The 27,996-nt window shown below is 41.4% G+C and overlaps 1 protein-coding gene across 2 annotated transcripts; it reads right to left on the bottom strand.

Annotated features, from left to right (window-relative positions):
- Positions 1–303: 303 nt before the first annotated feature.
- Positions 304–27,984, bottom strand: TM9SF2 (transmembrane 9 superfamily member 2). Of its 2 annotated transcripts, none has more exons than XM_081003068.1 (17): positions 27,692–27,984; positions 21,396–21,463; positions 20,543–20,636; positions 16,248–16,375; positions 15,532–15,661; positions 14,367–14,491; positions 13,532–13,646; positions 11,054–11,133; positions 10,846–10,954; positions 9,365–9,497; positions 8,251–8,370; positions 7,575–7,632; positions 6,828–6,987; positions 6,297–6,448; positions 5,641–5,752; positions 3,906–4,077; positions 304–1,604 (listed from the first exon to the last, which is right to left on the bottom strand). In XM_081003068.1, the coding sequence occupies exons 1-17, from the start codon at positions 27,818–27,820 to the stop codon at positions 1,537–1,539; spliced, it is 1,953 nt and encodes a 650-aa protein (XP_080859194.1). In that variant the 5' UTR covers positions 27,821–27,984; the 3' UTR covers positions 304–1,536. The 2 variants fall into 2 exon arrangements, with proteins under 2 accessions (XP_080859194.1, XP_080859195.1); XM_081003069.1 differs by lacking the exon at positions 27,692–27,984 and adding an exon at positions 27,263–27,409.
- Positions 27,985–27,996: the final 12 nt, after the last annotated feature.

Raw genomic sequence — 27,996 nt, forward strand, 5'->3', positions numbered from 1 at the left:
TGAGTTTAACTTGTATACTGTTTTTATCAAAAGTCATTTTACCAGTTTGGTCGAAACCAAAAAGCAAGATAAAAACAAATTGCCACATAAATGAAAGAGTGGTTCACACTTTCCCCATCAATTAAGTCTTAAAGGAAGGGAGGGAACCCTCCACAACAGTCCTACACTATAGAGCAAAGTATGAGATTTGCTGTTCCCTAAACCAGAATATACATTTGCTGCATGTTTTCTTTTTTGCTTTTTGTAACATACCAAGTTTAATTACAGAGTTGTAATGCTAGATTACAAGACCAAATTCAAAAGTTATTAACAAAAGATACTTTTATTGGATTTTAATATTCAAGCATTAGTTTATGATCTTTAGAAAGAACGTATTAGAAAAAACATAGGTTCTTTTCTCCAATCAGAATGTCTGAGCCCAAAACATGCAGTTTAACTTGGTTGCAGATATGCTCTGGTGGGAGACATGCAGGCATTAACGTAAACTCAAACCAACTCAACATGATAAACATGTTTCCATTGCTTTTTTCCAAGGATGCATATGGGTTAATGTCAATTCCACATCTAGCAAATTGAACCATTCTATTAATACAAGACAAACAGCATTTCTGCTTGTGTATGTTCAACCCCTCCCCAATCAATTCTACATAATATGAATCATTAAAATCTGTTGTGAGCACACTTGACAGTGCGTCTTCCTTCTCTGTATGCAGATCTTCTCAACATATTATCCAGTCTCTTAATCTAGTTACGCTAGCGGATTAGAACTGACAGTGTAGTGCAGTTATGAACAGTTACATCTATATAGGGTAGAGCAGATTAACAAAAAAAAAAAAAAAAAGGTAAACCAACCTAGAATTTAACAAATATAATCTACATATTTTTAAAACATATCAATATATCTGTATTTACAAAATTTCATGGGTTTATTTATAATATGTGATGATCCACTGAAAATGTTGATAGTAATTATTACAATTATGAATGGATAGATTCCCAAGACTCAAGAGGCACATGGTTCCAAAGGCCAACAACACTGGAACCTAATGAAGTCACAGAAAAAGTGGGGTGGATTTATGGCCATAACTCCAATATAAAAAAAAATCAGGGGAAAAAAATCAAAAGCAACACACGAGTCAACCTTCCAAGTCATGATAGAAAGAAGTTATTTCACTGGGGCAGGGGGATAATTAACCCCACTCAACAAGCCTAGAAAACTGTATTTACACCCGTTATTTATTTAGAAGTATCATTAAAAATTCTGTAATGTACTCACTTCTAGCCAGTCATTTAGAATTTAAAAGTTCTACTATAAGCAACATTTACAAACGCATACAATATTTAACTTCAACCTTCAGTAAGAACACCCAAGTGAAAACAAATTGCAAAGTTATAATACAAATGTTTTGGGTGGGCAAAATGTATATTCAGTATCATTCACAAGGTACAGAAGTCAATACTTCAGATAAAGCTTAAATTCTTCTTCAGAAGCGTATCATTATATTAGGATGATGGCTCCTATATTTTACAGTTTCTTCAATCCACTTTTACAACGCTGTATATTTTGGTCACAAACCAGAAGCATGCGAAGAATCCAATTGTTCCTACAAAACAGAACGTGAATTTTAAATTGGCAGAATAAACATCAATGGATCTGTTACAGCAGGGATCCTCAAACTATGGTATGTGGGCCAGGTAAACCTGGTGCGGCGTAGGAAGGTGGGTGCTTGGGGAGCGGTGTGCAGCCTGGGGGGGGGGCTCCCTGAGGGAACAGTGCCAGCCTGGGGGGGGGGGGTGACAAAATGGTGGGTGGCACAGGCTCCATGCCATTAAGACACTGAAACAAGAAGCTTCTGTGCCTGAAAGAGAAGGTATTGTGTATTGCAAAATAGGGTTGTGTTGATGCAACACAGCTGTTTATGCAGGAAGCACAAAAATGCAAATGAGCAAAGGATCCATGTGGCCTGGAGAAAGTGTGGAAACCACATATACCAAGGATGAGTTTACATTTCTGTTAGATACTGTAACACAGGGGTCCGCAAACTTTTTAAACAGGAGGCCAGTTCACTGTCCCTCAGGCACTGTTGGGGGCCGGACTATAGTTGCCCAGAGTTGTTGACCTTTTTTTTAGGGAGGAAACCTCAAAGGTATTGACCTTTTTTACAGAAGGTTGCCCTTTTATGGAAGGTTGCCTCTCAGGACAGGACCGGATACCAGCGCTTGGAGCACAACATGGCATACTTTTGATGCTGAAAAGCACAACCAACCAGACTATTTGACTTCATAATTTTTGGATGATTTAGAATCCAGGGTAGCTGAAGGATATTGGAGAGTGGAACATTTGGTAAGTCTGTTCATGGCTGGAAGATAACCATGTGCTCCAATAAACCAACAGAGACTACTGCTTTTACAGCCCTTTGAATATGTAAGTTCCTGAGCAGTCGAAACCTGCTTGACAATGGCACATTGATTTTATGCACATTGATTATTCACAAAAAGTATGTACAAATGGACTTTTTAAAAAATGTCACTTGAAGTCTGTGTTTCATGTAACTGAGAATTAATGAGTGTGAATTTAAGTTTTTGCAACTTTAGATGACGGAAGATAGGTATTGTTCCTTTACATGTTGCAAAACTTTTCTATGTTTATGCGTCAGGTTCTAATTCAAAGTTATGTATGTGTGTGTGTTTGCAGTGAAGAATGAAGATTTAGCAATGGTTCATTCATGATGGAAAAATTCAGCAAGAACTGTGAATGATATCGTATTATTTTTTTCCATAGTAGCTAAGCCACTGATGTTTAACTGACTCATTTACTCCGATACAGTATTGTGGGCCCAGCTGTAAGTCCGATTTGTCACATAGCTCCCAGTATTTTGCCTGCTGTGTCTGATCAATGACCTGGAATGCAGTGTGAGAAGCAAGTGCCCCAAGCATGTGCTACACCGTCACAGCAGCAGGGCACCGTCAGAACCCTTCTTGAGGCTGACCATTTTTAACAGATGAGTAAGCAGCAATATAATAGTTTTGATGCAACAATTATGAGTTTCTCTTTTTAGCTTTTATATCATCTTGACACAGGAAGCTAGATGCCTTCGGGGCTTGTGTGTGTAATTCTGATCACTTGCTAGAATGATCTCATCCAAGCTTAATGAAATTTACTATGTACGTATCCCTTAATACACAGCCTCTTTTTTCTTGTAAACAGCTTCTGGGGGGAGGGGGGAGGGAGAAGAATCCCAATGCACAGTTATCGACATATAAAACTGGAAAACGCTACAAAAACTATTCCAGAAAGCAACAGTAACTTGTGCAAAAAAATTTAAAAAATGTTTAAGATACTAAAATGGTATCTAATTAACTTCTTATATTTTATAGCCATCAAGGTTTTGACGCCTTTTCTCTAAACCCTTACAAGTGGAGAAGAATGTTCTCCAAATAGTACAGCTCTCTCTGTATAAAACTTCTAACAGTCCTTAATAGGTAAACAAATGCAAGCATGCAACAATACAGATTAAAAAGCGGAAGGGTTTGTATTTTGCATTTTCAATCAAATTCTGAAATGGCCCCTAACTGTGTTTAGGAATTATACAGATTACTGCCAATGTTCAGCAGCCAGAGATGCAGGTAGAAAGCAGAGGAGCAGGGAAATGAACATAGATGTCCTGGCTACAGTTAAACATCCCACCTTTATGTCACGACAACTTGAGGTCCATAGTCCACATTAAAATAGACAGGCACACAAGTTTGTTTGTTTTTTAAACAAGCAACCATAGGGATGTCCGTCAAACATTAGTATGAAAAAGTTTGCACATGGCTCTAGAACTCTTAAACTGTATTGTGTGAAGCACCCCAGAAGAACTCTAACATAAAGTCTCAGTACCAAAAAATATATTCATATTTACCTGTGAAAAGGAAGAAGATCAGTACCATTATCATAGTGTAACCAAAGTATAAAATGGTGCTTGCTGTACCCGTAATTTGAAGTTTGGAAAAGAAGTAGTGCACTGCGTATATTAGAAAATAAACAGCGGTAAAGCCACTGGTGAGAAATGAGCGCCACTGCCAGTGATAATCCTAGAACAAAGAGAGAAATGGTTGAAAAACCTGCTAAATACTTGTAGACCTTCTGGGCTACAATCAATCAACTTACGTGCATGAGAATATTTGCAAACCAAAGCAACATAGACTATATATTTCATATCTAATAATGATGACCCTTTATAAGGTTTTAATAATTTTCTAAGATGAGCTACGGGCAATTGATTGTGTAGAAAGAGACCATTTGCGAATCAATAACTTATTCAAATAAAATACTACAGGGATGCCCTTCTGAAGGGAGCAAACACATTCTAAGCTGACATTTGGAGGACCTGCATTTTGGAGCAGATACCACAAATGTTCTAGGACAGTGCACAGTGCCAGGCATGTAAAGGTGGGGGTAGAGGATTTCCACCCCCACCTTCCTATCTCTAACACAGCAGGTATGTACTGCAGTCCAAGTACAGATTCACTTGAAATGTAAAATGGGATTAGCATTAAGAAAACCAATTGAAACCATGGAGCCTGTTTTTGGTAATATTCCACAGCTAGGTTCTTTTGGTGATCAGCAGCAAGGCTCCATTTACTGTATCTGTCAATCACACCATGGAAAGTTTTAGTGTCAGAGAGGACAAAGCTGTCTTTAAAAAGAAAAAAAGAAGAGGCACTTGACCCCAGCAGCTGATACAATTTTAAAGACAACCTGTTGGGAAATTGATGGAGATCGTCACCTAATCGGGTTAAAACGATTCAAAATATTTGAAGGTACAAACATTTGATTTATTTTAAAAGATGCTTAGGTTGCCTCATAGGATGTCTTCTCTAAACAGCCAGCAATGAAAATGGCAAGTGTAAGCAAGCAATAAATACAGATTAGAATGCACAACCCATCTTAAAAGGGCCATATATTTCACATTTCTCGGCCCCAGCAAGTTTTAGCAGTTATTACATGATCTATTATATTTGAGTCAATACACAAATCTGGAGTATACCCTATGCTGTCCCTAAAACATGAAGTAAAAATTAAGGAACTTAAAAATAAGGTTGAGCAAAAAATGGGGGTGGATGATGATGATGATGATTCCTATACAGTCGTACGTTGGATCCCAAACATCTTGCGAGTTAAACGGTTTGGCTCCCGAATGCCGCAAACCCGGAAGTGAGTGTTTCGGTTTGCAAACTTTCTTTGGAACCCAAACGTCTGACGTGGCTGACCTAGCTTCTGATTGGCTGCAGGAGCTTCCTGCAGCCAACAGGAAGCCGCGCCTTGGCTTCCAAACATTTTGGAAGTCAAATGCACTTCCGGAACGAATTCTGTTCAACGTCCAAGGTACCACTGTATTTATATGGGTACCTACTCAAGGTGGTTTTTTTTTGGGGGGGGGGAATTTGGCCTCGGTCCGGGCACCATAATGCCAAAGTCTGCCCCTGGTCCTCAATACAAACATAAGTGGACAGAGGCTTTTTATGAAATCTCCCTCCACCGTTGTGTAAAAGGAATAGCAACTTAGGAGCCAAGTCATTGATTGAATCCTTTTCCCTAATAATTTAAATCCCCCCAAAACAGGACTGTTGCAAGAAAGAATTCTGTAGGCTTACCTCCGCACACAAGTGGAAATAGCAAAGTAGAATAGTAGCCTCAGAACACGTGATAACCAGAATAATGAACACCAGAAACAAGAAGCCAAACATGTAATACATCTGATGAGACCTAGAAAACAGAAGTTTAAGCATAACAAAAGTAGTCTTGGTGAAGTTTACCTGGCCATTCTAGCATACAAGTGGCAAATATTGTTGAACTCCAGCATCTGAAGACTGCTCAACCAAATCCATTAAGAGTTTATGGCATAAAACTACCCCCATGTTTAATTCATCTCACAGTTGCCCATGGACTTTAGGGCCATAGACAAAGATTCCCCACCAACGAACTGTCTCACCTAAGACTGGTAAGACCTTCTGTGACATAAGAACACTAAAACCAATGTCAGACAGAGGTGTCACAACACTCCAAGACCTGCATCAGGCAACTTTTGGTTGGATGGTTTCAAAAGCCTATGGCCAGACAACTACATACTTGCAAGCGTAACACAGGCTTTATATGACATTAAAGCAGAACAGTCAAAAGCTTTGATAATGAAAGAAAGCAGAGAGAAGTGCAGAAAAACAAATACAAGCTCTTTTTTTTAAAAAAACCAGCAAGTTGAAAAAGTACTTTAGAAGGCATCAAACATTTTTCAAGAAGCATACTGGCTTACCATATGCTATTAAGAATGAAGAAAAGTTGTATGAAGATGCATCCGAAGGGCAGAATGCCTCCCATAATGATACCAGGTAATGGCTGCGTGTAAAATGACTGTTCAGGAATCTGACGAGGAATCTGATTAGTACGAACTGGATGTTCTATGGCCTTTAAAAGATATAAACAAGGGTGGGGAAGAGACTTTCTAAATAATCTAAATTATACTAAACACCACAAACAGAAGGAAGTACTTAGTCAAAAGAATTTACAATCCTATGGCTTTCTAGCACAATAAAGGAAATCCAAGCTAAATCTCATCTAACGAGGTCTACCACATTCAGAATGGTTTTCTTTGCTTTGAATCCTGTTGTTTGACCATGCTTTATATATACACAACTCAATCACTGAAGTCAGGCAAGACCCCAAAATCCACAGCCTTCTAAAGGACTTGACCCACCATTTGTTTTCAGGCAGTTCAAAAGGTACGAGATATGTGTGCAGAGAAGGTGAGTAAAACATGTTAAGATCAGAAAGACAAAGAACTTACATTCTTCTTGAAACCAAAGTAGGCCCCAATGAACGTCAGTGGTACAGATATGCAAAACCAGAGGGCTAGAACGGCAACCAAAGTACCAAATGGAATGGCTGCAGAGGAATGTTCTCCCCAGAGAATCAGATTCATGATGAAGAAATCGGCAAACACAATGCTAAGAGAGAAACGAGATTTAACAATTAACTCACACTTGATTAATTTCAATGTTATTGAAATCATATCACTATATGTCTAGCTTAACGTTGAGCCCAGGTGGCATGTAGAAAATATCAGGCAAAGAGGTCAAGCAAGCCTTTCTTCCTTAATCTAACAGGACTGAACTCCAGCAGGAGTTGACGTTTCAGTTAAATAGCTCCAAATATATGTCTGTCTTAGCTCCACTTCAGGGGATGACTGCTTGCTGTGATTAAGCAGAAAGATTTGACATAGGCATTGTATAGTATATGACACCACAGATGCAGTGTGGTCTGAGAAGCAGCCCAAGGAGTAAAATAAAGAATCAATGAAGAGAACCCCTGTCTTTTTAAAAAGTACTTCTGTCATGCTGGCACTGCTTAATCGACTTTTTTCATGTGGCAGAAGGAAACAAGGTTTACAAAAAAACCAAAAAAGGGCACGAACTGTGCATAGCTCTGACATGCAATGATGTTGCTGTGTTTTACTTATGTTGCTGAAGACTCACCAGTTTTAGCCAAGCTTCTCATATACCTATTTTAATAGTAATCATAGGAATTAACTTACCCAGGGCAAAGGAAGGCTGTCAGCAGAACATTTGTCTTCCATTTTTCACCCCCAAATGCTGTATGAAAAGAAACCCAAACAGCACCAATTAAATGACAGGTACTGTACAAACATAATTCCCTATTTATTAGAACAGTTTAGACAGGCACTTGAACTTAAAGTTCAGTTTTGTTATTTGTTTTTTCATCTTTATGAAAACAAAATTTTGAAAAATTAGACTGATTCAACACACCGTACTGCATTATACTAAAAGTGAACACTGATTGAGAAGCTCAGTAAAGCAGTTATAGGTTTAACTTTTGTTTTATCTCCCTTTCAAATACATATAGACCAAAGCAGACAAAAGCTGGATCAAACTTCATATGTCAAACAAAATGCAATTTCAAAAGCCACTGACAGTCTGATTTCCATAACAGTATGTCAGTTACCTCTTCCCCTGCAAGCAGATCCAAGTAAGAACAATTGACGTTAGAGTTAATACAATAAAAGAATATCCAACTTGAAAGTTTGCTAGCTTGAGAACAATCTAAACCTGCATGTAGTCTCTCTTCAGTCTTAAAACATTTTTCCATCTTGCCCAGAGGGCAAACAGGATCAGAGGGGAAATCACTGCTGTGATGATAATTTAGACTAATGAACTTAAGTGCTGTCACGTTAAATGAACTTTTGTACTTACATTTGTAGAATCTGGCAGCAACGTAACCTGCTGGGGTTCCAAGCAGCACCCACAGGACCACAGCACAGGTCATTAATGCCCCCCGATTTGCAGGTGACAAAAACCCAAGGCAAGCAAAAACTGAAAAAGGAAATACACAATATTTAGAGGCCTCTTAAAGATATGTGTGCTTCTCATGTAGACTACCTTATTCACATCTGTTGTGCACAGTGCCTAGGAGTGGTGGCACAATAGTATATTTCCCCCTTTTTTCCAGAGGTTTCAGATTTATTACTTTGTGAAATTCAATATATTTAGGATTTGTGCAGACGTAATGCTCCCTGATCTTATCATCTATCCACAGTTCAAGTAATCTGAAGAATACTGCAAATCATCTCTGTGAACTTCCTGCTGGCTCCTACAACATCCATTTTCACTTTTGGAACCCACTACAATAGCACTATCTGTATACTGGCATAAAATGTGTTAAAATGTGTTATGGAGGGGGGCTTATTGGGTTGTTTTTATTTTTATCATGTGTTTTGTGTTTTGATATTGTGATTTTATGTTGCAAACTGCCCTGAGACCTGTGGGTATATGGCGGCATTCAAATTTAATTTAATAATAAGAATAAGAATAATAACAGTAATAGCAGTAGTAGTTACCAACCAGAATTCTTATTATTTTATTTTTACATTTAGATTCCATGTTTCCTACAAAGAGCTTAAGGTGGTATACGTGGTTTCCTCCACATTTTATTCTCATGTGATATGTATTAGGTCAAAACATGTGACTTGACTGATGGTCGGCCAAAGAGCTTCATGGCTGAGTGGGCATTTGCATGAACCCTAGTCTTCTGGGTCCTGATCAGTTCACCACTCTAGCTCTCAGCATCAAAGCAGTTTGAGAGTCAAATCTCCTATGTGTGTTTATGTATGTTTTGAGGACCTTATGAACATCCAGCACCAGCAAACATGCCTTAAACCAGGAAGGGTAAGGTAGATACATGCAAGGGAAGGACAAGGAGAGAACAAGCACATTGCGTGTTGTTGATCATCTAACCAAGGTTAAGCAGAAGAGCTTTTAGAATTAAGGGGCACTGCTTCACCCATGTATCCCATTACTTTATACTTACATAGAGTAACAAAAGTCATAATTAAAATCTGTGTTCCAGAGCCCAGAAACACTGAGAGTAGCATTCCTTTTCTTGGAGGCCTAAATATGTCACCATGAACCAGTTTCCAACCAAATTCTTCCTGAGCATCTTCCTGAAAATTAATAAGCCAGTTGAGGGGTTTATACACACAAATATATATATATCTCTAACTTCATCCCTCCAAATTTACAAACTCTGCGTATGGTTTAGATAAAATACAGAAATATCACACAACACCAAACATTCAAACTTTATAATTCGGAAACCAACGAGTAACATACAAATGAGACCTCAGAACTTTGTTCTTTCAACCTTCTGGGACATAGTAAAGTTGGACACTTAGTGTGAAGGTTCTTGTTGGGGGTGTCTATGGTCTACGAGGCTTCTCCCCAGTTCTGTCCCTGGCCAAGCTGAAGCAAGAATGCCCTGAGTCATGCAATCATTTGTAGACAAAGTCACTCCCCAACAGGAAGAAATCCAGTGTGTGCTGGGATGACAATCTGAAAATCTCACTAGTCTTGGCAGGGTAATTGATGGGATACATCAGGCTTCCTCAACCTCGGCCCTCCAGATGTTTTGAGGCTATAATTCCCATCATCCCTGACCACTGGTCCTGCTAGCTAGGGATCATGGGAGTTGTAGGGCAAAAACATTTGGAGGGCCAAGGTTGAGGAAGCCTGGGATACATCATTCATCAAAAGAAGTAAGCAAAATCATGGTAATCACCCAGCTCCCCTTGGTCTGTTTGGGGTAACCTTTGGGGGGATAGCATCTGTGCCCAGCATTACCTTATGGAAAACATATAAGAAGGCTCACAATTCAGATCCCCTGTGGGCTGCAGTTATTGCAACTGGGAAGGCCTCTTATTAGTTAACTGTCTCAATGGTAAATCCTTCAGGTATTCAAGATGCCTGTGATATCCAAGATTAATCATACTCAGACTAGATCTAATGAAACCAATGGTCTTGTTATTTATGCCCACTGAGTTCAATGGATCTACTCTTGAGTATGATGTAAAAAGCATCCCTATTAATATGTATTATTTTCACAGAACAGACTGTGTTCCACTTTTCCTTTTGACAATATTATACGCTACGATGTCCTAACACAAAATTTTGTCAGTAACTATTGTTGCAAAAGCAGTATGTTTATATCAGTTAATACAGTTGCAAAATCAGCTGGGGTTTTTTTTCTGTAAGCCACAATGAATGGTGTATTTATACTTGAAGGGTAGCATATAAACATTCTAATAAAATGAATATACATAAAAGCTATTTGGGCATAATACAGATAAAGAGTTAGGTTGCCAATGTGCTTATCAGAACATGACTGAGGCAAAGACATTCACAACATTTCTAAACATGAATATTTAGAAGGCATCACAAAAAAATGATGTATTAGAGATCTGAAAAATTTAAAGCATTTCTTTTCCAACTTGTTTTTAAAAAACTTATACTTACAGTAGAATCCATCTGATTATATCTTGCAATGTCTTTATGCAAAGTTCTTAGCATGATCATAGCAACCATCCCAGACAGGAAAAGGACAATCACAAGAGAATTCATAATGCTACAAGGAAACATGATGGCCAGTTGTCAAACCATTATCTTTTTTACCAAAAAAAGTGCTCCAATATGTTGAATTACAAAATGAAAACATTTCCCTTACCTAAACCATTGTATATGTGTGTGAGGCATGGATTCTAAAATATAATCCCACCTGGAGGCCCACCTGATTTCATCATTTTTCTGAAGAGAAAAAGGTTAATTTTTAGATGTCATACAACTGAAAGAAAATTATAACAAACTTGCCAAGTTTTTATACTGAGAATGGCAACATAACCACTAATATATATATATATATATATTGCATAAATAATTCTTGGGGATCATGAACAACTTATTTTCTTCTGATGTTATTTACATAGATACTAATGAGAATTTTATCACTATTTTCAGTGGAACCGAGAAATCACTAGGATTCCTGGCAACCAACATCGTTATGATTTTCGTCATAATATTCAATATTTATAGAATACTTTTAAGTCTTCAAAGAGGCTCACAATATGCTCATTATCTTGTTATAATCCTTACAGCAAGCCCTGTAAGTTAAATCAGTATTATGACCCACCACACTGCTGAGGAAGCACAACTAAGGCGTTGAGTGCCTTACTTAAAAGTTTATCTAGTGAGTTCATGACAGACACAATATTTGAATTGTGGATTTCTAACTCACCATGCGACATCTCTCACGTTCAAGATCAGATGTCAAGAATGTCAGCTAAAACATACAGTGGTGCCCCGCAAGACGAATGCCTTGCAAGACGAAAAACTCGCTAGACGAAAGGGTTTTGCGTTTTTTGAGTCGTTCCGCAAGACGAATTTCCCTATGGGCTTGCTTCGCAAGACGAAACATCTTGCGAGTTCTTGCGAGTTTGTTTCCTTTTTCTTAAAGCCGCTAAGCCGCTAATAGCCGCTAAGCCGTTAATAGCCGCTAAGCCGCTAATAGCCGTGCTTCGCAAGACGAAAAAACCGCAAGACGAAGAGACTCGCGGAACGGATTAATTTCGTCTTGTGAGGCACCACTGTATTCTTTTTGAGCAAGGAATTGCTTCACTAAAATATCAGACATGATAATGAACAAATAAAAGGTAGCAAGCAGCTACAATTGCCTCTATACTTCTTGAAGGCTATATTCTGCATAGAGACTTCTCACTGAAGCTGCAATCCTCTACACAGAATCATAGAATTGTAGAGATGGAAGGGATCCTAAGGATCATCTAGTCCAAACCCCTGCAGTGCAGGAATATGCAGCTGTCCCATACAGGATTCGAACCTGCAACCTTGGCATTATCAGCAGTGTGTTCTAACCATCTGAGCTATGTGCTTGCCTAGAAGTAAGTTTCACTGACCACAGTGGAACTCACTTCTTGAGTAAACATGTATAGCATTAAGCTGTAAGGTAAAGGGACCCCTGACCATTAGGTCCAGTCATGACCGACTCTGGGGTTGTGGCGCTCATCTCGCTTCATTGGCCCGAGGGAGCCGGCGTACAGCTTCCGGGTCATGTGGCCAGCAGGACTAAGCCGCTTCTGGCGACCCAGAGCAGCGCACGGAAATACCGTTTACCTTCCCGCCGGAGTGGTACCTATTTATCTACTTGCACTTGACATGCTTTCGAACTGCTAGGTTGGCAGGAGCAGGGACCGAGCAATGGGAGCTCACCCCGTCGCGGGGATTTGAACTGCCGACCTTCTGATCAGCAAGTCCTAGGCTCTGTGGTTTAAGCCACAGTGCCACCCGCGTCCCAAATACCATTTTAGTGTAGATCCAATATAGAGCAACCAGGGGCCTGCTCACCCAGTGGGACTTCTTCCTCTCCTACCACTATGGCTCCCTGGCACACTTGCAAAAGCTACTCTGGAAGGCAAGCAGATTTCTGTCGCTCAGGCAAGTGGCCATCATTGGCTGTCTTCCTTTATTAGGATTCCAAAGAATTTTAACTGAGTAACATCTATGACATTTTCTACAAAAGTTATTTCCCTAGTTAGCCTAGAATAATGCAATAAAAAAGTTTAGATGAATCGCCTTTCTTAAGACGTTTACTAGGATTTCATTAGTATTTCATAATGCCACTTTTTAAAATTCACCTAAGACAGCTCAGTCAGTAGAGCACAAGACTCTTAATCTCAGCCCCATGTTGGGAAAAAGATTCTTGCACGGCAGGGAATTGGACAGGATGACCCTCATGGTCCGTTCCAACTCTGCTTTGAATTTCTGGTATAAGAATCACCAACAGAGTGTTATTTTAAAACCTCAGAAAGTACCGTATTTTTCGCTCTATAAGACGCACCAAACCACAAGACGCACCTAGTTTTTGGAGGAGGAAAACAAGAAAAAAAATATTCTGAATCTCAGAAGCCAGAACAGCAAGAGGGATCGCTGCGCAGTGAAAGCAGCAATCCCTCTTGCTGTTCTGGCTTCTGTGATAGCTGTGCAGCCTGCATTCGCTCCATAAGACGTACACACATTTCCCCTTACTTTTTAGGAGGGAAAAAGTGAAGTCTTATAGAGCAAAAAATACGGTACTTTCCAAATCATGCCCTCTCCAGGAAAAGAAATGGGAAAAGCCAACAAGAATACCAACCTCAAAAGTAACTGAATATGTGTAGGGAATTTTGACAGTTCCAGAAGCAAGCTTGTTACTTAAATCCATAGGTGGTCCCGTGCAGTCTGGGCTGTCAGGATTAGTGTGCTTGTAACTGTTTAAAAAACCAAAGACAATAGATTTGAGTGCAAAATGCAGTCGTTCTGGCAGCAGATTTTAAATAACCAAACTAGGAGGAGGGTATTTGGTGGCCTGAAAGGGACTAGCCCCCCTGCTTTAAATCATAGTTTGAATTAAGAAATGGCTTAAAGTGCACATTGCTCAAAGGTCCCCACAGTGCTCCTTCCCCACTTCTTCATTTAACAAATTAGGGCTGTACCAAACCAGAGACTGACTTGATGTTATGTGTGAACCAGCACTCACGGTTTGGCTTTCCCCCCTAACAAACCATGCTGGCAAGGCAAGGTCTGTTTTTTAGGAGAGAAACAAACCTCAAGTGCTGGTTTGCACATAATGGCATGGTATCTCTTCTACTAGGAATAAGCAGGGGAGGAGTGACTCTTGAACTTTGGGGCAACAAAGCCATGATTAGATTGTAACTACGGTGCAGTTTGTGTTATGTGTGAACTGGGCCTATATAAATGGGATCACAATGGTAGCAATGTTTACTAACTAGTATCGTATATACTTGTCCAGTATTATTTTTCCTATTAAGAATGAAAACTCTAAAGTGTTCTCTCCCTCCCACTCCTATATCTTCCACTTAACATGAAGTCCACTGTGAGGAGCATGTTAAATTCCCTTATATCTTTCAAACCAAGTTATAACATTGCCAAGATGCCACGCAGATCTGGTAATAAAACTAAAGGCTCACCTTTTTGGTTCAAGTTTAGCAGCTACTAGTCTTGCGCTGGGAGCTTCATTTTCTACCATGTGGTAGGCTATTTTGATGTCCACATGGTTGAATATGTAGAAGGTGTCGTGTTCATGGAACTCAGACTACAGAAAAAAATATGTAGAAAAAACTTAATCAAACAGGTGGATGGAGCAGCGCACAACTGGCTATAAAATACCTCCCCTCCCCTTCATCATCATCATCATCGTTATTATTAAAATTTATATGCCACTTGTTTCAACAAACCACAGATAAGATTAACCACATTTTATTTTGGTTTGAAAATCACAACAAGCTGCACTACATCTAAAATGGAAGTAAAAGCTTCCAAACTCCTTTTATAGTTCCACAGAAGGGGAACACATCAGTCCACTGTTTGCTTCCTGCATTCTCATACTATACATAAAAATGAGGTAACTGTGAAAAGCCATTTCATAAGATTCCGTAAAAATTGATCCCATTTCTCAGGTTTAAGAAATTAAGTCTCGTGGCAGTACAATAAACAGCATTACAATTTACCATTAATGCTAATTTATGAACTAAGCTGACTTTTGTATACAGAATCATGGATGCTGGGAATATCCCAACAGCCAAACTTTCAGGAACAACAACAACAACAACAACAACTGGGAGCTGAAATCCAATTCCAAAGAAATATATTCTGTCTTTCAGAAACAAATTCTCCTCCACGCAGAGACTGCAAATTAGTTTGAAAATTCAAACTGGTTCACCAGACTCACTAACGGATAACATTACCTGTTATCCATCCAATTTTTCTTTCATGCAACAATTCATTTCTATGTTATTTTTATGCTGTTCTAACACCAACTGCTTTAATAAAAGGGGAAGGCATAAGGTGTGGAAATTAATGGTTTCATGGAGCAGACTTAGGATATGGGAGGAAGATGTCAGGCTGAGAAGCACAATAGAAAGCAGATTAGCTGCCTATTGTTATTAGAAATAGCCTTTGTCCATCTACGCCTCCTTCCTTCTACTCCTCCATGATAACTCAGTCATTGCAATGGTGTCAATGCAGGCTCCTAAAAATAGTATACTTACACTGATAACAGCAAAAATTTAGGGGGAGGGGAATCAAGCAGCATAGTAATCTTGCACGCATTATTTAAAATTTATTTATACATACATTGATAACACAGGCATCTTTGGGATGTCCATCTTCTGTTAAGTAACAACCAATGGGAAATCCAGGATTGCAGAACCTTTGGTTATCTTCCACATCATAACACCAAGTTACTGGCATATTATCCACAATCCTATAAAATGAATAAGTAATACAGTATTTTCAGATGAAGCCTGTATCATTAAAGATGTACCACAGCCATAAATTTTGAGAAGAACTTTACCTGTCAAGGCAAAATATAGATTCACTAACAATGTTAGTAATGGTAATGTTTGTGGTTGTTTAGTCGTTTAGTTGTGTCCGACTCTTTGTGAGCCCATGGCCCAGAGCACGCCAGGCACTCCTGTCTTCCACTGCCTCCCGCAGTTTGGTCAAACTCATGCTGGTAGTAATGTTTAGGTGATAACTAATGGATACTGCTTGGGGAATAGATTCTCTGTTTCTCTTGAATGCCTCCCCAAATCGGCTCCAGATGATTCGCACTATCACCATTTGCCTCTATAGTTTTTAATGCACAAAAGGATATCTAATTGCTGTTCCAGTAGATCCATACTTTTATTTTTTAAACAGAAATAAGAAATTATAACTATGTTGTATTAAATGGAAGAAAACATTACATTTCTTTCCACGAATGTCCCATATTTCTCATCATAAGCTACCACAATTCTATATTTTCTACTAAAAGTAAGCAATTGGTTAAAAGTTAAACATGAACCTACCAATGATGCTGATAGTTCAGTAGCATACTCTTTTTCAGAAAATCTAGTTTTTGCTTGTGATCTGGGTTTTTCAAATCATATTCTTTTGTACAAACATGCTTGCAAGTCTCTGTTTTCTTAAAGGTAAACTAAAAAAATGAGAAAGAATTTAGAAACAAGTCTCCTTTTTACACATTGCTCACTCAAATTACTTAAAGATTTAATGGAAAAGTTCCCAAAATAATAACAGCAGAACATCAAAATGCACACATGCACAGGTTCTCAAATTATTACATACAACAATTCAGTTAACTTACGTGATTTTACCACGTGCCTAATAGCAACTTTTTTCTCCACAACAGCAAACCCAAACTCTCAATCCAATTTTTATTTTGTTAAGAAGTCCAACTATACTGAAAACTATTTCAAACTATTCTCTCTTTTACCTTAAACCAAAGGGAATTTTGATCCAAGTCTTTTAACAACCTGAACTGCAAAAAATATTTCAGGTGGCTAATTCAGAAGGATTTAATAAATAAAAACCTATGGGTAGAATAGGCTAAACAACAGAATTTTCTACATGGCAGTAATACCACAAGCACATTTAAAATAATACCTGAGTGAATTTTTATACATACTGATCCTATACTAGGCTTCTCTGTCCTAAACTGCTTTAAGAGACTGCCTAATATGGTTGCAACGGGACATAGGTGGCGCTGTGGGTTAAACCACAGAGCCTAGGACTTGCCAATCAGAAGGCCGGCGGTTCAAATCCCCGCGACAGTGTGAGCTCCCGTTTCTCAGTCCCTGCTCCTGCCAACCTAGCAGTTCAAAAGCACGTCAAAGTGCAAATAGATAAATAGGTACCGCTCCAGCGGGAAGGTAAACGGCGTTTCCGTGCGCTGCTCTGGTTTGCCAGAAGCGGCTTAGTCATGCTGGCCACATGACCCGGAAGCTGTACGCCAGCTCCCTCAGCCAATAAAGCGAGATGAGTCCACGACTGGACCTAATGGTCAGGGGTCCCTTTACCTTTTTAATATGGTTGCATGATGTAATTGAAAACTATATAGTAAGATGAGGGTACAAAGAAGCAGGACCCATCTTAGTTTAGATTCTAGCAATACTGTAGCTGCAAACAAAGCATTACATTTGGTGCAAATGAATGAATGTGTGTTGGGGCAAATGAAAAATATAGGATACCAAGGTGAGATGTTCCCAGTTTGTTTGGTTTTTTTTTTTTAAAAAAACCACATTCCTAATTTCATCAACTGGCAGCCAACATGTCCGCAATTCCAATGCAGCCCAACTGTTTCTAAGGTAGGAATATATTATCCAGGCAAGCCCTTTTCTTCTATAGCTTGGGGCCCTTCCCTTGAATAGCCTAGGAACAGACTAAGGCTGTGTGCTTCTAGGGAGGTCTGGCCAGACATAGGGCATGCCTATGAGGAGCATAGCTAGACATGTTTCTAAGATGGCTAAGCTGACCAAGCTTCTGAAGCCCAACCAGATGGTAGGCGGGGGCTGGGGGAGCGAGCGTCACTCTTGTCAGCACTGCCAGAGCTATGCAACTGGACTCACCAGCCCAGATATTATTTTGCATAATGCAACACCTGCGATATTGCCCAGTCTCAAATCTTCCATTTAGTGGGAGATTGAGAGGGTGGTTGCTGAACAACTCCAAGCACGCCTGGAGGATGCAGACCATTTGGATCCCTTCCAATCAGGATCTAGACCTCATCATGGGACTGAAACTGCCTTGGTCGCACTGGTCGATGATCTCTGGCGGGCTAGGGACAAAGGTGAAAGCTGTTTCCTAGTTCTGCTGGATCTCTCAGCGGTCTATGATACCGTCAACCATGACATCCTTCTGGACCGTCTAGAGGAGCTGGGAGCACTATTATACACTAGTTCCGCTCCTTCCTTCTGGGCCGTGTCCAGAAAGTGGTGTTGGGGGATGAGTGTTCAGACCCCTGGGCTCTCACTTGTGGGGGGCCTTGGGGTTCCATCTTCTCCCCCATGTCTTTTAATATCCATATGAAGCTGCTCGGAGAGATCATCGGGGGTTTGGGCTGAGTATTCATCAGCATGCAGAAGACACCCAGCTCTACCTCTCTTTTAAATCAGAATTGGTAAAGGTCCTGTGTGAGTGTCTGGAAGCAGTTGGAGGATGGATGGTGGCCAACAGACTGAGGCTGAATCCTGACAAGACAGAAGTGCTGTTTTGGGGGGACAGGGGGCAGGCGGGTGTAAGGGACTCCCTGGTCCTGAATGGGACAACTGTGCCCCTGAAGGAGCAGGTGCGCAGCCTGGGAGTCATTTTAGACTCACAGTTATCCATGGAGGCGCAGGTCAGTTCTGTGTCCAGGGGAGGTATCTACCAGCTCCATCTGGTACGCAGGCTGAGACCCTACCTACCCGCAGACTGTCTCACCAGAGTGGTGCATGCTCTAGTTATCTCCCACGTGGACTACTGCAATGTGCTCTATGTGGGGCTACCTTTGAAGGTGGCCTGGAAACTACAACTAATCCAGAATGCAGTAGCTAGACTGGTGACTGGGAGTGACCGCCAAGACCACATAACACCGGTCCTGAAAGACCTACACTGGCTCCCAATACGTTTCCGAGCTCAATTCAAAGTGTTGGTGTTGACCTTTAAAGCCCTAAACGGCCTTGGCCCTGTATACCTGAAAGAGTGTCTCCACCCCCATCATTCAGCCCGGTCACTGAGGTCCAGCACAGAGGACCTTCTGGCGGTTCCCTCACTGTGAGAAGTAAGGTTACAGGGAACCAGGCAGAGGGCCTTCTCAGTAGTGGCACCTGCCCTGTGGAACGCCCTCCCATCAGATGTCAAAGAAATAAACAACTAACTTTTAGCAGACATCTGAAGGCAGCCCTGTTTATGGAAGATTTTAATGTTTGATGTTTTATCATGTTTTTAGTGTTCTGTTGGGAGCCGCCCAGAGTGGCTGGGGAAACCCAGCCAGATGAGTGTGGTATTATTATTATTATTATTATTATTAATCATAAGTCAAGCAGTGTGGGGCTGGTGCTCCTGTCAGAGTTGAAGCAGGCTGTCTCCTTGTTGCCAGGCAAACTGTCCAGTAGGCAGCTCAGCAGCAAAGGGCCTGTGCAGCAGGACTCAACAATACCCACAATGTAATGCTGATGTTGCAGGAAGTGCAGTGTGGGAAAATGTACCGTATTTTTCGCCCTATAGGACGCAGTTTTTCCCCTCCAAAAATGAAGGGGAAATGTGTGTGCGTCCTATGGGGCGAATGCAGGCTTTCGCTGAAGCCTGGAGAGTGAGAGGCGTCGGTGCGCACCGACACCTCTCGCACTCCAGGCTCCATGAAGCTACCCGCAAGCCTTGCGCACCCGGGGGGAGTTCCCCAGGGCACGCAAGGCTTGCAGGCGGCAGCCTGCAGCACGGAGCGCCCTCCTGAGGACGCCCCGTGCTTCGCGCAGGTGTCGGCAAGCCTTGCGCACCCGGGGGATCTCCCCCCGGGAGCACAAGGCTTGCGGGCGGTAGCCTGCAGCGTGGAGCACGGGGCGCCCTCCGGAGGACGTCCCGTGCTTCGCACAGGTGTCCGCAAGCCTTGCGCACCGGGGGGAACTCCCCCCCGGGCGCGCAAGGCTTGCGGGCGGCAGCCTGCAGCGCGGAGCACGGGGCGCTCTTCGGAGGACGCCCCGTGCTTCGCGCAGGTGTCGGCAAGCCTTGCGTACCGGGGGGAACTCCCCCCCGGGCGCGCAAGGCTTGCGGGCGGCAGCCTGCAGCGCGGAGCACTGGGCGCCCTCCGGAGGATGCCTCGTGCTTCGCGCAGGTGTCCGCAGCCTGCCGCCCGGCGCGTGGGGCGCCCTGAAGCAGAGCGCCCCTCGCGCCGGGCAGACATCGGCCAGCCCCACAAGCTCGGGGGACAGCGGGGAGGCGCAGCGCCACCACCCCACTGTTCCCTGACCTGGTTTTGGGGGGGGAAATAAAGGAAAAAAAATTTTCCTTTATTTCCCCCCCCAAAAAGTAGGTGCGTCCTATGGGACGGAGCGTCCTATGGGACGAAAAATATGGTAAATGGTCTAATTTACCCACTTAGGGCTCGGACCCCTGTGAAGAAAAGGTAAAGCAGGGGGAGCAACACCAGTGAGTCCTCTCCTGATCCTAATATTTCCTCAAGAATGTCATGTGCTAGGGCAGGCTTAACCAAAAGCCTAATAAAGTTTTAAAAACCTTCAGTCCATTTGAACAAATCAAAACATGCCAACAACTGGGATTCACTGCTTAGATTCTGCAAATTCTTTGATTTTTAAAACAATTAATGTACCTTATATGGCGAGGGCTCAATCCGTTCTCCAAACAACACCTGACCAAGATTTTCAGATGGACGTTTCCCTTCAGATGCTTCGCAAAAATCAAACCTAAAATCAAATTCAGCAGAACTTGAAGTCTGTCTTATATTCTATATCTAAAATGCATACCTATATAAAATTCAGGACAATTTAATGAATTTCACAGGAAACTCTTGAATCTTATTTAAGTTGCCTTATTTGAACACACTTCCCTGTTCGACAGTCATGTTCACTAAGTTGACTTTCAACCAAGTGTGCTTATGTCTGCATCACTGAGCAATATATTTGAGATAATGCTCCACACAAATTATTTGCTTGTTACAACTCCCTTCATTCCTGATCATTGGCCGTGCTTTCTGCAACAGATGAAAGTTGGAGTTCAACAGTACTGGTCTATATTAAGCACCCCCAAAGTAACATCTAATTAAGTTATTTGTGCATGCCATTTAAAGATGATTGACTAAAAACTTTCATTCTTTACAGGGATCCAAAAATGTTAGATTGGCTTATTAGTGCAAATTGCAAAATTTGGGATTCTACGTTTTGAAACTTCTATAGCCAGCAAAAACCATTAGTTCAAAATTCTTCCCAAGTTTTTTGTTTAAAATATATAATATATAATTGAATGGAAAAACCAACTTCTAAAACAGAGCAAGAGAATCCTATCCTCTTGGCAAATTTCAGGAGCAGGATTTAGCAAGCTAAATCTTGGTACAAAGCAACTAAACCAAAGACCAAGTAACACTGACACTGCAGCTTGGACAATCATAACCTTGCCTACGAAATCTATCCTATCCTAAATCAAAGAATAATATTTCATATACTTACGCAGTATATTCATATGGAAGGACTGATTCCACAGAGTCTAGTCTATTCACAAATAGCTCTATCACAGGCTGCAAAAACACAACGAGACATTATTTATAAATTTAACAACATGTATACACGTCATTGTAATAAAACCTTAAATTCTTTTTGTTAACCGCTTATCAGTTAATAACAGGTAAGAACAAGTGTTTTGGAATGTTAGTACTGTAGTGTTATACTGTATTAAGATATATACTTAATGTATCAGTCATCAAAGCTATACACACTGCAATTATAGAGTATTTTGACCATTATTCTAAATGTGTATGCTCTGCCCTTCCTTACAAAAGATGAATTACATTATGCAATTAGCATTATGTAATCAAGCTTGCCTGTGTGACTTCTACAAGTAGCTATAAAGAATAGTTGTTTTGATTTAAAACCACTGTATATAAGGTCTCTGCATAGTTGCCATCTGCATAGTTGCTCAATCAAACAATAAAAGTAGTAAAAAAGAATTGAGATAGGACAGATTTAATAAACAGAAGACTACATGCATCTAAACTACTTAAAGTGACAGAAAGTCAATGAGGGAAACAGAGTATTTATGAATTTTTTAATTAAAAGAATTTGTAATACAAATACACTGTAGGAAAACTATATCGGAAATGAAAATGGCAAATAGTGAAAAACAGTCTTTCCAATAGAAAAAATGATATAAGTTACACTTACAATCCTGACTTGGGGCCAGGAGGAGCAGAGAGGCTGATCAACCACCATACCCCAAGTCCTGATGGCACATGCCAGGGCAAAACATGGTGGTAGGGGGCAGGTCTTCCTTCCACTTTGCTATACTAGCTCTAGGCTAAAGCTTCCATTGAAAACTTGCCATTTCAAAAGGTGAAAGGATGCCAATAGCAAATGTATTAGGAAAGCGTGGCAATTTAAAGATTTATTCAGGAAACTAAACATGCCAAATCAGCTTATTCTCTAGGACACCAACGTTTCAAGGCAAATTGCCCTAATTTGTGTAGAAAGGTTTTCCCATTCAAAATTTTCTGGGAAACCCACATCACGGACCTCCACAAACTTAGAAAAATAGCATGAAGCCAACGCCTCTCTCCACGAAACTGCATTCAGTGTTGTGTTTTCCCGGAGGAAATGAATTAGAATTTTTTCCAGAGGATACTCTCTTTTGGATTACTACCTTGTTTTATCTCATTTGGCAGAGGAATATTTTAAGACACTCAGGGCTGAACTTTATACAGCTTTTGTTGACTTAGTCCAACATGATGAATGAATTTTATTATTTTGGTCACAGACCAGTTCCAGCCCACATACAATATCAAGGAAGTCATAAAACACGATAGGGATACTGTCAGGGAACTGCCATCGGAGCTGGAAGAGGAGGGAAGGCTCCAAAGGGATGGCAGAGAGGGTCCCAGTAGGGAGAGAGGGAGCCCGTCTGCTGGGGAAGGAAATCACCGTAACACCAGTAGAGAAGGGGGGCAGATGGGGGAATCGGGGAGGAGGCTCCAAGACTCCTCGCCGGAGACCAGCGGAGAGAGTACGGGTACTCCACTGCCCACACCCTCCCTGCGCAGAAGACTTCCGCGCAGGGAGAGTAGGAGGAGACTTGGCGTCAAGGAACTTTTGTGCTGGAAGAAGTTTAAGAAACGCCCACTGACGGATTCTGCCAGCGACTGAGACAGTCACGATGGTGGAGGCTGTTCAGTCAGAAAGGGTTAACCAGGTAACCTAGCCAGGAGTGGCGGCAACTTACGCACGAGCAACCCCTAAACCCATTACAGATACATTTGATCCAACATGATCATTTATGGAAAAAACTGGAGGAGTCTTCAGCGGACAAAAGTCTATTATTTCTGATTAGGTGTTTTACTGTGAGACATCCCCACAAGCCAGCTATAGTACAAGAGGTCAGCTCTCAACAATATTGTTGCATCAAGGGAGGAGAGTCAGATATGTACTTTGGCTCCCTTTCTGCTTGATCTGTCCTCGTATGATTCAAGTTCAATTCACTTGAGATGCACGCCCTCAAATTGGAAACCACCTCCATTAGTATATTACTGTAAGCAGATGATGCTCTATTGCTATCTTTAACAAAAAGTTTTAGAAGGGCTTTAAAGCAATTTTCTTCATAGAGAAACAGTGAAAAGATGGTTGTGATAGAACTAAGATCTTGCTGTTGTTGGTTTTCTAGAAGGGGATTGATTTCTAAGTGGTATATGGGTGACTATTTGTTGGAGCAATTAAGAGCCTTTTGGTACTTGGTGTTCTTTTTTTGTTTTCCATTGCTATGGAAGACCCACATAAAGCAGGCTATAGCAATGGAATCTCTTACCTCTCTGGCTTTCGTTTCTAAGGGTGGACAGTTTGTTCCAGCCATCTTCCAGGTCTATAGCAGAGCTTTCCAAACTTTTCATGTTGGTGACAAACTTTTTAGACATGCATCATTTCATGGCACAGTAATTCAATTTTACAAAGAAACTAGAGATTAAACTAACCCCTTTCCAGCCCCGGGAGGAGCGCAGGGAGTGTTTGCATGACACACCTATACACTGCAGTTGACACGCTAACGTGCCGCAACACACAGTTTGGAAAGCTGAGACCTGCGGGTATAGGGCAGTTAATTAATTAATTAATTAAGCAAGCTCTGGTCTCTATAGGGTCAAGATTGCAGCCCAACAATTGTTTGGAGTTGTTTTTTGGGCAGAGAACATTGATGGCACTCTAGAGAGAAGGCACAAGGGAATTTTTTGAAAATAATTTTTGGAACTCCTAAATGTATAAGGAGAGCATATTGAGGTGGGTTTTAGGTTCCTCCAAGCAGTTGCATGGAACACTGTTTGCAATTATTGGCTTCATATCCATTTCAGGAAATTTACGTAGTTGATTGGTTTGATAGTCAGAGATTCTTTCATGAGCTTCTGGGGTGGAATCTGCATTAAATACATCTTTTGGGATTTTTTGTGGATATCCCCACTACTTTTCATTAGGAAACTAAGGTGTGCATAGAATTAAGGAGCTGATGGCCTTTTCTGTCAAACTTGTTCCCCAATATATTTGGGTTTGGATAACTGGAAATGTTATTAGAGATAAAAGTATTTTCAGCCCTCTTAACCTTCCTAAAGCTCAAAGAGCTTTTATGCTGGTGTGATGCAATTCTCTGCCAGGAGCATTAATGGAAAGTAGATTTAACTGAACTTAATTAGAAGAAAGAGTACACCATTGCAATGAGGGTTGTCAGAAATTTATTTGTCATGTTCTGTTTCACTGCAAACACAACAGAGCTAGGAAGCATCTGATCCTCCCATTTTTAAAGCATCAATCTGGTACTGATGTCAGAACTCCATATGAAGGAAAAAGGTGAGTATGTTATAACACCATATGAAGGAAAAAGGTGAGTATGTTATAAGAACTGTAGCCCTTTTTAAAGTTTGGTGATCAAGATAAGGGTTCAGATGATCTCAGAGTGAGTTTGAAATGGATGTAAAGCACTATATCTTTTTCAATTATATTACATTATGTATGTAAATATCCATGATGTTTGGGGTCTGGTACTCCAGTTGTATTTTACAATGGTATTTGACTTTTTACAATGGTATTTGACTTTATGAATAAATCTGATCTGCAACAAAACTATTTTTTTTTTGCAGTTGTCCTGTTGTTATTATTCTTATTTCATGATGTACTTATGAAATAGAACATTTTCTGTGAAAAATAAAGCAGTGGAACATCCCCCAGATGTTTTATACTTGTAAATCACTTTGGCAATTAAGCAGTATATAACAACAACAACATACAGTATTTAAGTGCACTTGCAACATTCATTCGCTTTGCTACTCTTACATCTCTTTCCCCACAACTTCTGCTGTTTTATACTTCTTCTTCTTAATTGAATTTTTACACTTTATACTCTTTGCTAACTCTGCCCAATATGCAGCAAAGGTTTCAGGAATCTTAACTTGATTTCCAAACACAAAGTGATCCATTGGAAGGAAAAGACATACAAATGCAAAGAACGTAGTATGGCCTTTAGCCAATAGACCAGGTTGAAAAGGCATCATCAGACACATGGAGAACATCTTTTCTCCTGAGAACAATGCGGTAGCACCTTTACATGCCTAGGTTCACTGCAGTGCCTTCAATGTATCCATACTGGAGAGAAACCCTATTCTTGCCCATACTGTAGTCTGCCCTTCACAGAATCAGGAACTTTAAGGAGGCATGAATGGGTTAATCAAGTTGTCCAAACATAGTATTCATCACATTGAGATTATTGTTGTTTTAACTTTCTACAAACATTAAAAACTTCCTCATAACACTCCATATGCACAGACTATGGCATGATCAATGCATGCATCACAATGAGATGGTAAAATCCTCAGGTGATAAATGGAGTGCTCTGCTTTAGGTTACAGGTGGCAGTATTGTTTTCCCCTTGCCGAAGAAGCAGCCCCTTGCTGTTGTTTAACTCTTCCAAGCTCTATGTACACTGAAGGTGATTTCCTTAAGAATGGATGCGTTTGATCTTCTTGCAGTCCATGGGACTCTCAAGAGCCTCCTCCAGCACCATAATTCAAAAGCATCAATTCTTCGGCGATCAGCCTTCTTTATGGTCCAGTTCTCACTTCCATACATCACTACTGGGAAAACCATGGCTTTAACTATACGGACCTTTGTTGGCAATCTCTTTAGGCAACTCATTAATAAAATAAAATATTCCTCTAAAAGACCCTGAGTCACTAGAACATAATAAGTTACCTAACACTGGCCTACCCAATCACGTACCCCTACACAACTATTCAATGAAACATGGCTTCCTTACAAAGCAGCACTAACAGTAAAAAAGAAAGGAAGAAAAGGAGGGGTCTGAAGGAATCCCAAAGAGAAGCATAAGACAAGTTAGGCTGCTGCCAATCCCACCACAGAAGTGGAAGAAAGTGCATTTTACACACACACACACACACACACACAGAGAGAGAGAGAGAGAGAGAGAGAGAGAGAAAGGGAGGTTGGATGGCCACATGTCCTGTATGATCTAGTTGAGATTCCTGTATAGCAGGAAGTTGAACTAAAAGACCTATGGGGTCCATTCCAACGAGGTCCCTGCAGAGCATTCTTGAGAGTGGGATGGCTCCTCCCATCTGATGGGGCAGGCAAGGTTCATGAAGATCCTCCTTGTGGGAAAGGCCATCCTGCTCTCCCTGGACAGCCCCAGACGGTTGGGATTTCTGCTTCCTCAGCTACATAGAGCTCAGCTTTAGGGCCTTATTTTAGTTTCATTTCTCCAACTTCAACTTCCAAGCGCCCATCGTAGGAGCTGCTGCATCCTAACACATAAAGGTCAAAGGCAATGAGCAAGCTGCAGCAGGCCACTAAGCCTGACCAGCTTGTTGGCACTTACACATGCCTGGGCGCAGACCCCTACAAGTGTCCCTATTATTTAGGGACAGTCCCGGATTTACTGTCCTGGTTTCTTATTTGATCCTGGAATGTCACACTTTTCCTTAGGACATCTGTATTTTCCTGGGAGAAATGTTGGGTGGGTATAGAATAGGATGTCCCTATTTTCCTGGAAAAAATGTTGGAGGGTATGGAATAAGATGTCCCTATTTTCCTGGGATAAACGTTGGAGGATAGGGAATAGGATGCCCCTATTTTCCTGGGAGAAATGGTGGAGGGTATGGAACAGGATGTCTCTATTTTCATAAGAGAAATGTTGGAGGATATGGAATAGGATGTCCCTACATGCTGGCCACATGACCCGGAAGCTGTACGCCAGCTCCCTCGGCCAATAAAGCGAGATGAGCGCCGCAACCCCAGAGTCGGTCACGACTGGACCTAATGGTCAGGGGTCCCTTTACCTTTATTTCCCTGGGAGACATGTTGGTAGGATATGAAATAGGATGTCCCTATTTTCATTGGACAAATGTTGGTGGGTATGTGGACACTGACAAAAGCCGAGATTAAAAGATGCAGTTCAGGGCATTCTGGAAGACTTTCTTCCAGCCAATCCACTCCTCCATCCCAAACGCAAGAAAGCCTAAGCAGGCAGGAAAGACTTTCGATCTGAAGGGGGGGGGGGTCCTGTCACTGCACAGCTAGCTAGTTAGTATGTATGTATGTGGGGGGGGGGCTATTATGACATAACATGACACACACACACACACACACACACACACACCCCACTAACCGACATTACTCGTACTCTGCCACACACCCCTCCGGCATTTGAGGCCTCGCTCTCCGGACTCAACCGCCCTTCCCAACGCCCCCCCCCCCCCGCTACGGACCTTGCAGTCGGATTTGTCCGGGTCGTCGCAGAAGTTGACGGGCGCCAGGCCGGGCAGGTAGAAGGCCGGGCCGGAGGGCGAATTAGCCACCAGGAGCGCGACGGCCAACAGCAGCTGCGCGCCAGTCATGGCGAAGGGAAGGCGGGTGGGGTGTAGGAGGGTGGGGGGGTGAGGGAGACAGAGACAACGGATACGGGGGGCGGTTTTTAATTAAAGGGAAGAGGGTACCCTCCCCCGCGCCAAAGCACGAAACCGAGCCGAGCCTCCTCAGCCGCTACTTCCGGCTTCCTCAGACACGTCAGCTC

Source organism: Podarcis pityusensis (assembly GCF_964106645.2).
Source record: "Podarcis pityusensis genome assembly, chromosome: 4".
In the NCBI taxonomy this organism is placed as follows: Eukaryota; Metazoa; Chordata; class Lepidosauria; order Squamata; family Lacertidae; genus Podarcis; species Podarcis pityusensis.

What these genes read in the sequence shown, in the direction of transcription:
- TM9SF2 (XM_081003068.1), bottom strand. Translation starts at nt 27,820, where the DNA reads ATGACTGGCGCGCAGCTGCTGTTGGCCGTCGCGCTCCTGGTGGCTAAT. An exon ending in CTTCCATATGAATATACTGC is followed by an intron (nt 20,637 to 21,395) that starts GTAAGTATATGA and finishes ATTTGATTTTAG; the next exon opens with GTTTGATTTTTGCGAAGCAT. An exon ending in TTGAGCCCTCGCCATATAAG is followed by an intron (nt 16,376 to 20,542) that starts GTACATTAATTG and finishes TCATTTTTTTAG; the next exon opens with TTTACCTTTAAGAAAACAGA.